Source organism: Trichoplax adhaerens, genomic scaffold (assembly GCF_000150275.1).
Source record: "Trichoplax adhaerens TRIADscaffold_10 genomic scaffold, whole genome shotgun sequence".
NCBI lineage: Eukaryota > Metazoa > Placozoa > Uniplacotomia > Trichoplacea > Trichoplacidae > Trichoplax > Trichoplax adhaerens.
Window position 1 is genome coordinate 1,605,360 of NW_002060952.1, and position 16,647 is coordinate 1,622,006.

At 30.8% G+C, this 16,647-nt stretch overlaps 1 protein-coding gene across 1 annotated transcript; it reads left to right on the plus strand.

Annotated features, from left to right (window-relative positions):
- Positions 1 to 1,221: 1,221 nt before the first annotated feature.
- Positions 1,222 to 15,833, plus strand: TRIADDRAFT_59344 (uncharacterized protein; the record flags this gene model as incomplete). Its single annotated transcript, XM_002115264.1, has 21 exons — positions 1,222 to 1,242; positions 2,996 to 3,077; positions 3,889 to 4,293; positions 5,911 to 5,985; positions 6,091 to 6,495; positions 6,621 to 6,989; positions 7,642 to 7,917; positions 8,864 to 9,307; positions 10,374 to 10,568; positions 11,031 to 11,186; positions 11,302 to 11,359; positions 11,852 to 11,951; positions 12,460 to 12,563; positions 12,892 to 12,994; positions 13,831 to 13,903; positions 14,060 to 14,126; positions 14,350 to 14,416; positions 14,510 to 14,595; positions 14,771 to 14,897; positions 15,158 to 15,253; positions 15,771 to 15,833. 21 exons carry the CDS (start codon positions 1,222 to 1,224, stop codon positions 15,831 to 15,833), a joined length of 3,372 nt encoding a protein of 1,123 aa, XP_002115300.1.
- Between the last annotated feature and the right edge of the window lie 814 nt (positions 15,834 to 16,647).

Below are 16,647 nucleotides of genomic sequence, written 5' to 3' on the forward strand. Positions count from 1 at the left end.
TTTGTAAACAACAACATTATTATTATTATACCTTACTAGGAGGGACATCTCGAACAGAGATGTTCCTTACATAGCTTTTCCATCAGCAAATTTTGAATCTCTTACTTATACTTAATCTTAATCTTGGCACGTAAGCTGTCTAATTCAACTATCATCAACTAGAACTTGAATCATCTTACTAATATCTATCCCACAATAACAATCAATGTCAAATATGTAATAAACTATCACAAATAACATCCACGTTGAGACATTACTTATCTTACCTAGCACTGCAAACATGGATATTTCCCATATTAGCCCCTACTGTATTTATTAAACTATCCTAATGGCAAGGCAACACCATAACAGGTGTACATTAGTGTTATACTTTGATTCAATCAGCATTAAATCAAAGGATGGTAATTAAAGCTTACGTGAGAAGTCATTGATAGTGAATTTACTTTTATGTATAACAGAGTTGAACGAAACAAATGGTTGCTGACAATGTACATTCATTCTGATAGCTAAAATTATATTTAAGTCTATGAATTAGTGTCTATATTGTGAAATGGTGATCTTGCTTGAATTTTTATGGGAAAGTCGAAATGGAGCAATAAAACTAGATTTGGATCATGGATAATGATAATATTAGCTTTTATTAAAAATAATTTAAAACAGATGTTACTATATCGATAGAATAATCAATGCAACGAAAATTAATCGCTGCATTATATTCTACCCTAGAAACAAGAAATCAAATTGGTTGTTATTGACAAACGCAAGAACTTGTGTGATTAGATCGATATTTTGATGAACGGATGATAAACATTTCCATCCATTGTCTCTGTAAATCATTATCTAGTCACTAGTTTAGATATTGCTTAAGGATAATACGTACGTGCAAAATAGAAATCACGTCATATATGTCTAAAGTTACAGTCTATAATTTTCTCATTCTTCAAAATTGAACAATTTATTCGACGTATGCTCAAGAAATAAAAAAAGAAAGCTGTCTTTGTATCAATAATTTATTAATAAGTTTATAAATGATCAATGACTGGTAATTATAATCAAATGCTTTATTGTTTAAGGTTGATAATTATAATTTCAAGTAAAAATTACAGTTCATCTAGACCAAATGCAATCACAACGCTACTATTTCCATTTCAGAGCTAGAACCTTGTATTTCTAATTTGAATACTATTCGTTTCAACATCAATAACGTTGGGGTGATAAATTATGGTAAGCCTTAAGTATTTGGTATGTATTTGATTTCTTAACATTTTGATTTTTTTCACTTTTGATATGATCTAGATTTTTTTTGAATTTTTATTTCTCTCTTGCATCTGGGTAGCGCTACTGCTGTTTCTAAAGTATTGGCAACGTACCTAATAGAATATTGAATAAAAAAACAAATTTTAGCTAATAATTTCATGTGAAATAGCTATTAATATAAAGCTTGAGTTGAAGGCAAATTACGAACCTAGCCCATATCTTTAAATCAACCAGAACAGTTTTTATTAAAAATAAAAAATTTAATTTTATTGGATTATTAGCATTAACAAAAAATACTTTAATCTGCTTCATCATAGCCCTAGCATTGTCGATTTGAAATTAAATCTATCCAGCTACACTTATAGAGTATAAGTTATTAGTTTACATGTACGATAGCTGTACTCTGGCGCACACCAGCTCCATTCGACATCTCACGCTGATGATAAAATATTCCTGCCGTTTAGCTTTGGTTAATTATAAGCCATACTATCAGAATCTAACTCATGGTGTTCTACGTATTTTAGTCACTATGTATAAGATACCATTACTTAAGATTGAAAGATTGTAAGAATAATACTGGTAATCAAAAATGTACTCTAGCATTAGACATAAGGCCTATTACGGAAAGCGATCGCATTTCTTTTATTTAATATCGGCACAGTCCAATTTAATATAGTTATTTTCCGTATATTTAAATATTGTGAGTGAAATAGCTAATATTCAAGTAGCAATATTTATTATATATTAGATGGTTTTACTGTTTGATGAAATTGAATTTACCTTTAGTCAACGCCTTGTTACTTTCACTTGCAATACTGTATTAATGAAATGAAGATCACTTGTGTATCATTGAAAAACTGATGCCAGTTAAAATGCAATTTAAGAATTGGGCATGATTATAATTAATGTTGTACTATACAGATTACTTTCATGACTAATTATTGCAATACTTAATTCGATAGTTCTAAATTTGACTCTGTTGAACCCTGTTAATTTTCATTGATTTCCTACGCATGCATCCAACTCATTGCTAATTAATGAAACTAGATCGGGATTTGTAAAAGTTAGTACTTTAAACTGTCTATGTCTTTATTGCAAGAAAAAATTTACAGTTTGAACGTGTTTTATATATTTTCATTTACGTAAGCAATTTATAAACAGAGCGCTAGCTAGAACATCGCTTAAAGGTGATATGGCTTTTATCTTAGCTTATCTAATGTGATGATATTAAAAGTACTAATTTTTCTAAACACTTTAAAGATAAAAAATAATATCCTTAATCTTAGTTGATCGCAGATTTGTATTTTATAGTGGAACATCGTTAGTATTTAACTTAAATTTACTAAAATTTTCTGAGAAGGTTCGAAAATTTTGCTTATACAGCTATCTTAAAACAAACGAAAAGAAACATTTCAAAGATAAATTATAATTTTTCAAGCAGATTTATAAATTTGATAGATCTATCTAGCGAATACTATCTTATTTCAAGAACACTTATATTAATATAAAGGCTAATTGAAATTAGTTAGTGTTTCTATATGGCTGGAGTGTAGCAACTAGTTATAAAGTATTGCTTAGTTAAATGTATGGTAATTTTTATGTATTGATTGATTTTGCGTTAAAAATGTATTTATGAGCTGTATTTTGAAAATATTTTCAAACCAACTCAAATCCATTCTGTTTGGGCTAGCAAATGAGACGTTGATTTGCTAAATTAATTTAATGATGTTTTTTTTAGAATTTATGCTTGGTATGGATATTTTTGAGAAGCTTAATCTGTGTTTCTGCTGTTGCTATAGTAGGAAAAAATGAAAAATTCGGTAAGATATACAAAATCGACAACTTTATTTAAATTTACAAAACTGAGGCAATATATATATTATATATATATAATTTCTAATTAAGGACATAGGCAACGCTGAAAGCACTTAGAGTTTTAACGCGATATCCAGCTCAACTATAAGTTGTTAATTTGATCGTTTTTAGAATCAATTACTGTTATAGTTAGTCATTACTCATTTTAATGAGAATGAAGTAGCACTATAGTCAAATTAAAGATAGAAAAATGCACTATGCGTGGTACAAACATCTGCAAAATAAAGTAGCTATAATAGCAATAATATTTAATCTACCAGTAACGCCATTTTAGGCAAGTGATGAATTTATTCTTACAGTCGATAACGCGTACAGTATATTTTCCTTAATTAAATAATTTGCGGAAAATTGATAAATAAAGAAAAGTAGGAATAAGCTACAAATATGGCGTAGATAATAATATAAGCGATAAATTATGGATGTCTTGAGCTTCTATTTATAAATGAGATGCTTGCAGGATAGCATTACTAAAACTTCTATCTTGGTCATTTAATTTAGACATGGAGTTGTTTTGGCTTAGTGCAGTAATTAATATTGGTAGTATTGAAACCTTATCCATTCAGAAATAATCCTAGTCATCGCATTAATATGAGTATCTACTGCAATGTATCTTTGGAAATAGTCTAGTGTAAAACTTCAAAATAACCAGTTTTTAATGCTCGAATTAAAATTAAGTTCTTTTATGAATTCTAAAATATTTCGCCATTTTCCATATACTATTTGGATTCGCTTAATACTCTATCTTTTCATTAACAGATAGCTGGTTTACTCATAATTTCAAGCGTTATTTCATCAGCTCGTCCGAAGCTAAATTTTCCACTGCTGTTAATTACTGTAAAAATAATTACAACGGTAGCTTAATAGAGATTAATGATGCAGCCGAAAATATCGCTCTTAATAAAATAGTAGGAACATTAACTAATAGTACTGGTGGCGCTTCCAGCTTATATTGGATTGGACTGGTAGATCAGAACGGGACATTCACTAATGCAACTTGGATCGACAGTAATACTACTGTTGGAAGTTGGAATACTTGGCATCAAGGAATCGTAGTAAATTCATCGAAATTATGTGCTGGTGTGTCGTATGGAGCTCATGCCATTCAGCTAAATTGGACTAACTTACGATGTTGCGATCATTATCGTTTCATTTGCCAGCTTGGTAAGAATAAATGGATTGCGTTTAATTTATTTCTTTGTATTGAAGTGAGATTGAATCAAATTGAAAATAAGTAACAGCATCACATCAAAATAAAAGCTGTTTTAAGTATCTGTATCATGACTGAAAGCTAGTATTTAAGATTTATTGTTTACAGAAGTTTAAATTGCTCACGTATTAAGTTCGAATTCGGTGCGTGATTCCAAGAACTCCTAAGAGAAACGCTGTTATAAAGAGTTCTTGATGATTTTTGGTTATGCATACGACATATTATCCTATAATAAACCCATGATATTGCAGATCACAAGCCATTTTCTTACCATAAGGCGATCAATTTTTGTGATAGAGCATCTTTGAAATAATATAAAATAAGAATTACAGTCACTTCCAACTTTTCTTCATGACATCAATTCGGCTCGTCTTACAACTACGAAGGACTATCTAGCCGCAATTAGACTTTCTAAATTATCTAAATTATTGCAACCAAATTCATAATTTTTACATAATCAATAGCAGAATGATTCTTTTAGCAATACAATGCAATCTTACTACTTAAGTTATAAAATTAAATCTCAATTTATTATCATGATCTATTCTTTATTCACGTTTCTAATTAAGTATTACAATACAAATCTTACGGTATCCACGTACTGGGTACACTCTATTCATGTCTCGAAATCTTAATATAAACGTTTCAATGGAATTGCCAAAATCCTATAATTATCTTCTATAAATAGATTCACAATCTTGTAATCTGACAAACAAGTTAACATTCTCGTACAATCTTCATCTTAGCTCTATTTGGGATTGCACTAGAACGTTATACGCGTAAATCTAGACGATAAGGGGTGATTATCTGAATGAGTTTGTATCGATAATTTTACTCATAAAAGTTAGAAATACTTGGCGCAATCTATTCATGTCTCCGAATCTCAACGTAAATACCTCGATAAGATAGTAAAAAATCGTGCTATTGTAAACATCTTCTAAAAAGAAACAGTTAAACAATTTAATAATCTAGCATACTAGTTACTATTCTCTCACTATCTTAATCTTAGGTCTACTACGGATAGTAACATAAAGTTGTGCGCTTAAATCTCTAGATAAATAGTAATAATCTTTATGAGTTTATGTCGATAATTCGTTGATAGAAATTGGAAATACTTAGCGCAGCCTATTCATTTCTGCAAATTTTAATACAATAATTCATTAGAATAGCTAAAATACGTCTTATAACCACCTTCTGCAAATAGATACCTACAAAATCTTATATTCTAACATGCAAGTTACTATTCTCGTACAATCTTAATCTTAGCTCTGTTTGGGACTGCACTGCAAAGTCGTACGCATAAATACGTATCTACAATATGTAGTGATCGTCTTAATGAATTTGAGTCAATAATTCACTCATAGAGGTTGATATTTTGGGAATAGATTGGATTTTCATGATGCTAATGTTAAGATTGAGCTACTAAGTGAAAGAAAAAAGCTATATTTCTATTTACTATATGTGTATATATTAAGTCCTATTGGATATTTTTGGATTGGACTGTGCATTTCTTAGCTGAAAGAAATAGCGTAAATTTCCACTTTCTGTTATGATTAAAATTTCTCATTTAGATTTAACTTCTAACAATTCTCAATCTGAGCTTTCGTCGTATCCTTTATCCGGTTATCACTTACCCACACAAGCTAGTAAGTTATACATGTAGAATGAATATTAACAACAGTACCGTGAATATTTAATATAAAGTTTATTGACTGATTTAAGTTTTCATCAATCGTCTACGTAATAACTAGGTGTAAATAGCTGCAACCCTCCATCAATGCGCTATAATAAGACTTGCATTACTGCAATTCATGACCCATTGCCGTTTTCCTTATGCAAAGACTATTGTGAAGCTGTGGGTAAGCGATTAATTCAAATTGAATCTAAAGAAAAATTGCAAGCTATAAAATCAGCTATACCAGCAGCCATCTACTCGGAGATGTGGATTGGATTAAGAAGTCTAAAGACTACGGTAACGGGTATAGCGGACTTTCAGTGGTTAAATAGCAGTTTACCACCATTTACCAATTGGGAAAAATTTCGTCCGCTCAAAGAACAGGATCCTCAGTCTGGAAAATGTGTTACAATGAGCAGTAAAACTTTTTTATGGAATAATCGACGTTGTACTTCCTTTTATCCATTTTTATGCGAGCAAGGTAATCCTTGCCAAGTTAAAATACTCAATCCCTTGTGGTAACAAGATTAATTGCTTTATATTACTCATCACTTTGCTAAACAGTACACTAATATATCGGTTTAATCATTTATGGGAACTGCGTAGAGCTCACTTGTCCCGTGGGATGGTGGCAACTTGGAGAGAAATGTTATCAGCCTTCCAGCAGTAATTTTAAGCAATGGTCTACGGCATTTTATCACTGTCAGGAAAGCCACGCTCGCTTAGCCATTTTGCATGATGAATCCGAATTTAATTTCGTTGCTAGTATAGTTCGATCAACGGGAAAGTCTGTTTGGATTGCTCTCAAGTCGAATACTAGTGGACTACAGTGGATTAACGACATTTTATTTGACACACATCGAAACTTGAATACACTAGATCTCTGCATGGTAGTTAACATAACTAGCAATGTTGTCTATTGGCAGCTACAAAATTGTCTTAATAACTACAACTTTTACTCGCTATGTGAGAAAGGTATCTCCTATTAGGGTAAAAAATAATTTACTCTGTTATGATTTAGCTAGTAACAGAATGGAAATATTACTTGAAAAATCGGATTTTATTCTAAATTGTCGCAGTCCTTATTATAAATGGTAATTATTTACTCTATCTATTTGATACACTAATGTAGATACTGACTACTCGATGATAATCCAATCCATGGTAAGTACCTTAATGTATGCCCAAATTTAGTAACCTCTTAGCTCTTTCTTCTGGTAAATGTCTACTGTTAAAAGATAATACGTGATTAATGATGGAGCTAGTTAGAATTAAATCTTTCTTATTAATAATTTGTTACACTTACAAACATATTCTTGAACTTTCACCGAAATATATATAGCAATCTATTTTAGTTACATGAAATAAAATTGGCTTATGAGAAACTGTTTTATCTTGGCAGTTTTCAGTTCTACATTAATGTTAGTTACTCGTAATGGTTTCAAGTATGTGACAATAATTTACATTATATTTGCTAGAATACTTATACTGCTGCAGGAAATATTTCGTCAGGAATTGGAAGATATTATTTTCGTGAGTAGTCCATGTAGAGGGTTGATTAAAGAGCTGAATTTAACGAATTGAAGTTAAATGAAATTGAATGAATGGTATTTACTGCTTATAACAGCTACATGCCCATATGGTTGGCTTGTCTACAATAAGCGATGCTACGACTTTCATACTGGTTTAGTCCCTAACTCGGAAGTGAGTAAAGAATGCTCACTGGGATCTCAGCCGGTTATAATTAATGATGCAAATACGGGTGCCATCATTAATGCGATGATCAGTAATGGAAAAGAAGTATGGATTGGTTTGCAGTATGTTAATGGATTCTTCTTCTGGTATGGAAGTAACCTTGGTTTAAATTATTCCGTATGGGCCAAGAATCAGCCCAGTCTTGGAGGTAAAGACTGTGTTTCATTACTGAAATTAAATCGTACTGATGCCAGCTGGTATACAAGAGACTGTAATCGTTCATTTTCTTTCATTTGCCAAAGATGTAAGTTAGAATTTTAATTATCCTATTTATCAGACTTAATCAAACAAGAATTTAAATTAATCAAAGTATAGATGATATCGTGTTGATCGGCAACCATAAGTTAGAATATAACGTATCCAGTACAATATATTGAACTTCTTTGAGTAAGAATTTAAAATAACTAAAGTATAGATAATATCATATTGATTGGTATTAGTAAGTTAGAAAATTACTGATCCTAATTATCAAATTAATGGGGCAAGGATTTAAAATAGCTCGCGTTGATTGGAATTAATAAGTTAGAGTATTACTAATCCTAGGTTTCAAATTTAACTGAGTAAGAATTTAAAATCTTTAAAATGCAAATAATATGGTATTGATTGGCATTAATAAGCTTTTCTGCCAATAATGGTCTGCTTATAAATCACTAGAAATGGATAAGTTCAAGCTACTCAAACTAAGAATAGAACATTTTAAACATGTCAATGAGATTATTAAGTTATTAAAGTGTTACTACTATATTTATGCACTTTTAAATGATCAAAACTCAAAGAAAATTTGCGCTGTATGTACGGATATCTTACTACTTTATTTAACGATAAATACTCTACAGATGCGTCCGGATTAACAACAGACATCATCATCGATTCTAGCATCTATCGTAAGTATTTTAGAACATACTATTGATTTCAATCATTCTATTAGCTTGACTGAAAAAGATGTTAGACTGAGCCTCTATTATGTATGTAATATACTTACTTACCTGCAGCATACTTCTAGTGTGTAATTAGGCTGTTTCTTGACGATGTTGAGAACTATCTCGTTAAGATGACGAACCGTCTGTAATATTGATTTCTAATAAACAATATAGGAAGAGCACATTCTAAATGCCCCACTTTTTGGAATAATAATGGATCTAGTTGTATTAGAACTACCTACCTTCCAATGAGCTTTTACGAGGCGCGTGAACTGTGCGGTTATCACAGTTCGGATCTGCTTATACTATCATCAAAAAAATTGCAAGATTTTGTAGAAAATTTGATACTACTAGAAACACAAAATATGTCAGAAAGTATCGATTTGGACGGTGCATCCTTTTGGCTTGGGCTATATAAAACCAATCAAACATTTCGCTGGTTACAGGACTCGAGTATACTACATCCAGTTACCAAATTAGGGATCAATAGTAGTAATAATCATCACCAGTGCGCTGCAATGAAATATGTTTCCTTTCAAAAGTCTTGGGTCTGGTATCCGGTAGATTGCATCGGTCATAAAGCATATCCAATTTGTCGAAAGATTCTAACCAGTAAAGGTATACAAAATAAGGAATATATAAATAGTGCAGCATAAAACTACATTTCATTTGAATAGAAAGCGGCTTGTGAATCACCTCTTGGATAGTTTTGCATTATTAGGAAGTTAGTATTATCTTCATCAAAGTAAGTTAATTAGCCGCTGATTTCGATAGTAGCACTCACAAAGAGTTTGTTATTCATAATGATTGATGCAAAGAATAGTTTTAATGCTGTTAGAAGGTTAGCAATATCTTCCTGAAAGCAAGTCGATTAGCCTCCGATTTCGATAGCTTTAATAGCTAAGTGTTGGTTATTCGGTACTGTAGCTAAGAGGTTAATACTGAATATCGTAGAACTTTATCGCTTACCAGGTGTTTAATAGATAAAATTATTACAAAAATAGATATTTTTAGAAATAAATTCTTTATTAGCATGTTAAGCTTACCAGTATTAATTCTACTATTCGGAAAGAGTGATATATAATACTTATTTGAAAATAGGCCAATTGCCCTTATACACGCGTATCGTAATCGTTAACAAGGAATAGCATGTATAGAAAATCAACTATAAATCTTCTTTTTAAGACTAGTTAAGACTACAATAACTTAATTATTTAGATGAAGTAAAATATTTAAAGTTGCAGAAATGCATATTGTTTAAGCATTGAATACTCCAGTAGCGTGTTAAAATTATAAGTATTAATTCTACTGATCGTATTGAGTGGTAGTAGTTATAGTATTAATAGAAAATCAACTATATATTTTCTATTCAAGATTAGGCCAGACTAGACTAGCTTTATCGCTTAGATAATGTTCAAAAATGGATATAATTTAAGAATTAAATTCTCCATGAGCAAGTAAAAATTATCAGTACTAATCGGAGTGAGGAAAAATAGTTATTTGAAAATAGGCCCATTTAACCATCTACTAATCGACATATGAATAGAATGCATAGCATAAATTTACCGCACGTTATTTATCCTTAGTATCACAATATACTATATCTCTTAAGCTGCAAAGTAACCCGTATGTTTCGACAGAATTTAACTTTAAGATAAACATGTTTGAATAAATTTATTGACAGGAGCATCTACCACGATACAGCCAGCAGTAGCTACGACTACTAAATCAACTCTAGCTTCAACTTCGACACCAAATAGTATCATTCAAGATGATAATTACGATCAAATTGTCGATGATTCTGGATTAAAATTAGCGGAAGGATTAAATTCTACAAATTCAAATACTGTCCAAGCAACGAAATATAACAAGACCTTAGGTAAAGATCTCTAAATTAAATAAAGTAATTTAAAATCTTACAGACAGTAATATAATTACATTAGCCTCGATATCAATTGCTTAATTTATCTATGGTTAATTTATTTGCAACATTTACACTGATGTCTCCAAGGTGTTCTGTGTTTCTTAAAATTTCATAGATTTCCAGAAAAATATATAAAGTTGCTGTTTTGTTTTCTGATAGTCTGTATAAATTTTTATGAGTTTGTTTTGAAAATTTTGGTTAATTATTAATTATACTTGTTAATATGTCAGATAGCAATCAGCAGAACCTTAATTTAATTGTTAGAGTCACAAACTGAAATTAACCGTAGGAAGATTAGTAGCAGACGATTTTGAGTTCAAATTACTAGCTCTTTTATAAACAGAGAATTTAAATTGGTTTCTTCTTCATAAATATTTGTTCACTTCAAATTTCCAATCAGATATTTTTCTATTCTAGACGTTCATTATTTTGTAATGAGTGGAATTAGGATAAACTTCAAAAAGGATATCGATGTTGACGTAGAAGATAGATTAGCTACCGTACAGTTCAAAGGGCCAGAATACCCACAAAAGATTGAGATTCCACCATCCGTAGTGCCAACTGATTTTAGTGGTAGGCAATTAGAATCCATTGAAGTAGGACAAGTCTAAAGATGAAGTTATTAAATCTGCACTTTACAGCCATTTAATGTCGAATATTTTATGTATATTACCTAAAATTATTTTAGGGAGGTTTCATATGGCTGTAGGAGTTTATAAAACGACACCCAATCAATACAAAAGCAGGTGTAGTAAATAACAAATTGAGGTTGAATACCAATAGTGATTAAGTCTACCTCTAGAACATAATATATAAAATTTGAATATTTTGAGAATTAATTTCTGTGCAATTTAGCGAAGTTATAATTTAGCCGTTCATGAGAAGAGCATAAGATCGGTAGAAAATTAGCTTGCATTTTAGTTCTTTGTTTATGCTATCAAAACTGTATCGAATAAGGCCTTATATATAGCTAGTTTGAGCATAGACGTAATCAAACCTGTATCATCTCTCTAAAATCTATTGATGCTTTTAAAACAATTACCAAGCTGTTTTATAAAGAGCAATAAATGTTTAATATCAAAGTAATATGGCATTTTTTTTTCTTATTTCATATTTTGAATAAGAAACCTTCCTAAAAAAATGCCTTTTTACTCATATAGTAGTATGAATGTGATTTCAGTCGAATATTTTGCTAGCTTAAGCGTTTTAGTTGTTTAATAAAAGAATTATTTTTTTAGCTCATCGATACCATTAAAGTTTGCTATTTCGTGCAGTATTAAACCTATGGTCGAAGGAAGATTAAGTAATCCTGTCGTAATTTATTTTAGAATCGAACAGGTAGCACGACAATTAACAAGATAGTAAAGTAGAATCTCGTATAATAATTAATTATTAGCAAGCAATATGGAAGATTGAAATGTAAGGAATTTATCGCTTATTCTAAGATAATTTTTATTTTTTGAAACTAGGATAGTAATGTAAAAGCTCTTTGCGTCTACTGGAAAAGAACGTATGAGAAGTTTAAAAAATAACCACTATCTTTGAAAAATAGCCATGACCACTAGTATACAGTATAATTTATACCATAATTGAAATTTATTAAGTGAATTTTACAACCTTAATCTTGGAAATAGTGTTCATAATTGGGCATCGGATGATTTATTTACGGAAAGGATCAATAGCACTGTCGTAAAATGTATCTCCTATCATTTAACAAGCTTCTCGGTCTTGCTTCAATATAGTAATAACACGGTATGGATATTTAAATTTCAACACGGATCAAGAATTGATTGATAACTTATTCCTAACCCCTAGTTCTTTTCTCTAACTAATATTTGTAAAATAGATTCCTGCAGTTCATAAGCGAATATTAAGTATCTTAACCTACATTGGATTGTCAATTTCTTTGATGTGCCTGCTATTTACATTTATAACCTTTACGGCTATCAGGTAAATCTCGCTAATTTGAGATTAGTAAACTCCATTATGTAGTTATATCGGCCTGATCCCGGCAATTTGGAAGTAAACATTTAGTGATAAGACAAAGGCAAGATCATTTCTTAGCTACAACTTATATTATCATTTCTTGGGGTGTCATATTTGCAAGCTATGTCAAGTTAATATTCTTCGCGATAAATTACAAAATAAGTAACCCTGACGTAGGTAGATTACTTGTTAATATCTGATCGGTAGTTGCGGTCAAATAATATTAATAGACGATTAGAAAGCGCTAAAATAAATTATCACTACTAATTTTAATATACACTTGTACGTATAGACGATTTCATAGCATCCGTGGTATGGTACATGCTAATTTAGCGGTATCGATGATCATTTCTACGTGCATATTTTTATTTGGAATTGAAAAGACGCACAACGAGGTAAGTTGGCAAGTGGTTGAAAATAAGCTAAATATAAGCTATTGCTAGTAAAAATTAATTTGGAGGAAAGCTTTATTACAGCAATAAAAGTCTATTTCGAAATAATTGAGGTTCATTAGAGTCTTAAAATCCGATGCTATTCAGAAAAAGTAATAGAAAATACTTTCTAATTTAACCTTTGGAAATATATTAAATTTCTTTTAGGGAACTAATGAATATTGAGTTTAGTTCAGCTCGTGAATAGCGATTTAATTTTAAAATTAAATTTAGTTTCCTTCACAAATCCCACTTGTGATTTGGTTATCTCATGTGCTATAGTAATTGTGTAAGGCTTCCACTGACTTGGGAGTCTTCTACTTAGGGAAAACTAACTCTTTCCACACAGTCACACACAACTACTCAGGTTTCTTTCAAGCCACTAGTACTTTTTATTCGGCCATCCGATTTCTAGTCTCTACTAGTTTGTCCTAGCCCGGAGCAACTACTACTAGCGAATGGCAATTCGCTCGGTCTTTTATACCATCCCCACTCATTTGTGGGGCATACTAGTAAATTGCTCCTTCTACAAATTGTATATGTTACTATGGGAGTTACTCCCAGACAATTAACATAACTTAGTATGAGCTTCATGGTTGTCTACCAAAATGGTAAGCAACCGGGTTAATCAATTATTATTGCCTAATTTATAATTTACAAAGCTACACTTCGTAACAGTTTCCAATGATTACTATCACTTCTTTTTAAGTTAGCATGGTCAACATTGCATATACGTTACAAGACCATAACCAATAATTCTTGTTTAAGATTTTCGATCTTCATTGCTATTTATGATCTAGGGGCTATGTCAAGCCATCGCTTTTATGCTGCATTTTTCATTTCTGGCTTCCTTTTCCTGGATGTTGGTAGAAGGTATTGTTACTTTTAAGATGTCTTATTTCTGGCCAGAGAAAATTTCTTCTGCGATCTTGTATCTTGTTGTTGGATGGGGTAAGGGCAATAGTAAAGTCATAAATACTAACATATTAGGTTTTCGATTTGATGATTAACATAATTTGGACAATTTAGGCACACCATTAGTCACTGTTCTTGCTGCCTTCCTTTCCAATCAAGGATTATACGGCACAGCGGACTAGTATGTACTCCTAAAGTATTACTAGATAATTGACGTAGCTTTAAAAGAAAATTGATCTGGAAATAAATTGATAATTATTTACGTATACTATTACTACAGTATATCTATTAGCTAATCTTATACTGCTAGAAACTCTAAAGCTGCTTTATTAATGTAGTTGTAGGATATTTTACCTATAATTTGAATAAAACTTGATGCTACTCTGATCTTTGTTTATTTGTAGTTGTTGGATTAAGCCCGGTAACTTTTTACTTTTGGCTTTCGGCATTCCAGTTATGATTATCATAGCTGTAAGGATAAAATGAATGATTTCACTAACTTGAAGCTGAAATGCAAGTATTACATCGCAGTATTATAAACTGACTTATTTCATTTCCTTACAGATCAATCTTATTCTTATGGCACGAATTACTAAAACCTTAATAGGAATTCGTGCTGTTGCTAATAAAAGCAGCTTACAAAAAGTCAAGTAAGTTTCAAGTGGAAAGCTGTAAAGGAAAAATTACTATTCTATCTGATTATAAGTCCATAAGGAATGATAGCCGTTTCCTTATTTCAAGATATAATTTGATCATTTTATTCTGTAATTATATATATAGTTATCCACTCTTTGCTAATATTTCATCTTGTATCTTGATGTCTAGGGTCTCCCTTCGTGCTGCTGTTGCTTTACTGCCGTTGCTTGGAGTTACATGGGCATTTGGTTTCATATCAGCTAACAATTCTACGGTTACATTTTCTTACCTTTTTGTTATATTTAATTCACTACAGGTAAGCTAACAATCTTAAAGGCATGGAAATATTATATCCAAATAATCAGGTGTTTTACTCTATCTATTTTATGGAATCAATGCAATCTTGGAAGGGGACATTCGTTTTTTACTTTCATTGCTATAACTATAAAGATGTAAGCTTAAAGAGCATATTGTTACTTTAATTTTGTTGCTAAGAGAAATTTTGACTTAAAAATAAAGGTTTAACTACTGATATTTTTGTGAGTTAACTTTTGAGATTTGATTTATCATCCTTAGGTCAAGAAATATTATATGAATTGCTTTGCAAAAGGTCGAAATGTTATTTCTTCCATGAAAAATTCCGATACTGGAGGACTGGGTGCAGCTTCCAAGGTAAGGATTTAAATTGATACATTTATAAAAATAAAGCTCTGTACGCGTATATTCCTTAAGCTGATATAAATTAATTTGAGTATATGTTACACTACGTATTTACATAATCAGGCTACTCGTACAATAGCCTTCATAACGTCAGTATCTGAAATTAAAAAAGTCACTATCAATTATATTCTACTTAAGCTTCGGAAACCTGCCTGGTCGAATGATATCAACTCAAAATCAAATAAGAAGTAATACTGATATTCAGTAAGGTCAAAATATAAACTTTCTATATACTTAATTAAGTACGGTAGAGTTTATTTTATTTTAGACAGATTACTTCAATCATAGTTTCTCCTTTCAATTTCCGCTATTAGTGATGGCAGTATTGTCATGATATTCTGTACGCTGCAATGTTTTTCAACTTTGACGCTTTATTTCCTGAAAAACTAAAAGAGGGAAACGTATTTCTGCCATTTCATTCTAGTTAATTTTATGACTTCAATATTAAGAGCTGTGATTCTTATTTCAGCAAGCATTAAGCAAATTAATTTGTGTTATAGAGCAACAATTCGAATATGATAGCATAATATGAAATAAATAAATTGGCTTATATGATAGTTGAAGTGAGGTAAAGTCTCAACTATCAATTATATAGCTATATATGTAATTGAATTAGTAATCTTTGAACACCTCAAGCATCGTTTCAACGGTAACTATACTTGCATTATCTTAGATATGTATGTTAGTAAATCATAAACTGATATATTTACCTCCATGTTACACTGTATGAAAGTATAAATATTTAAAATAAATAGTTAAAGCGATAATTTAGTAACCGATGATATTCAATTACTAACAAAGCACTGCCACGAGTGTAACGTAACATAGTAATAAAGTTGTAGACTATTAGCCATGTTTATGATCGTGTACGATAGCAAAACTTTCTATATTTATCTTAAGATATTTGCAGTAGCTTATACGTAAACTGTAGTGGATGATTCTATGTTAGAGTAAAAAAGACTATATTTAGAAGGGTGTTGAGTTACTATTAAAGATAGAGATAAAAATAGATCTATAATTTATAATTATTAGAATATGTTTACTTTATCGTGCTGTTACTATATGACTGATAGGAATAATGTCTAGGTAAATACTGTAGTCATGTCCACATTGAATTAGTGACGGTCTGCTGTAAAATGTTGTTAGTAATTATAATTTGAATTATGTAAAATATAGTAGAATGTTGCCATGTTGATTTTTGCTACGAATGCTACGAAAGGCATATAATCTAGCAATTTAAATTATTCTAGTAGCTCTTTCCATGATAGATTAAAAGCAACAACCATCTCGCTTGAATAAAAAAATATCGTATACTATCACAATAGAACTTGAATAGAACATTAGAA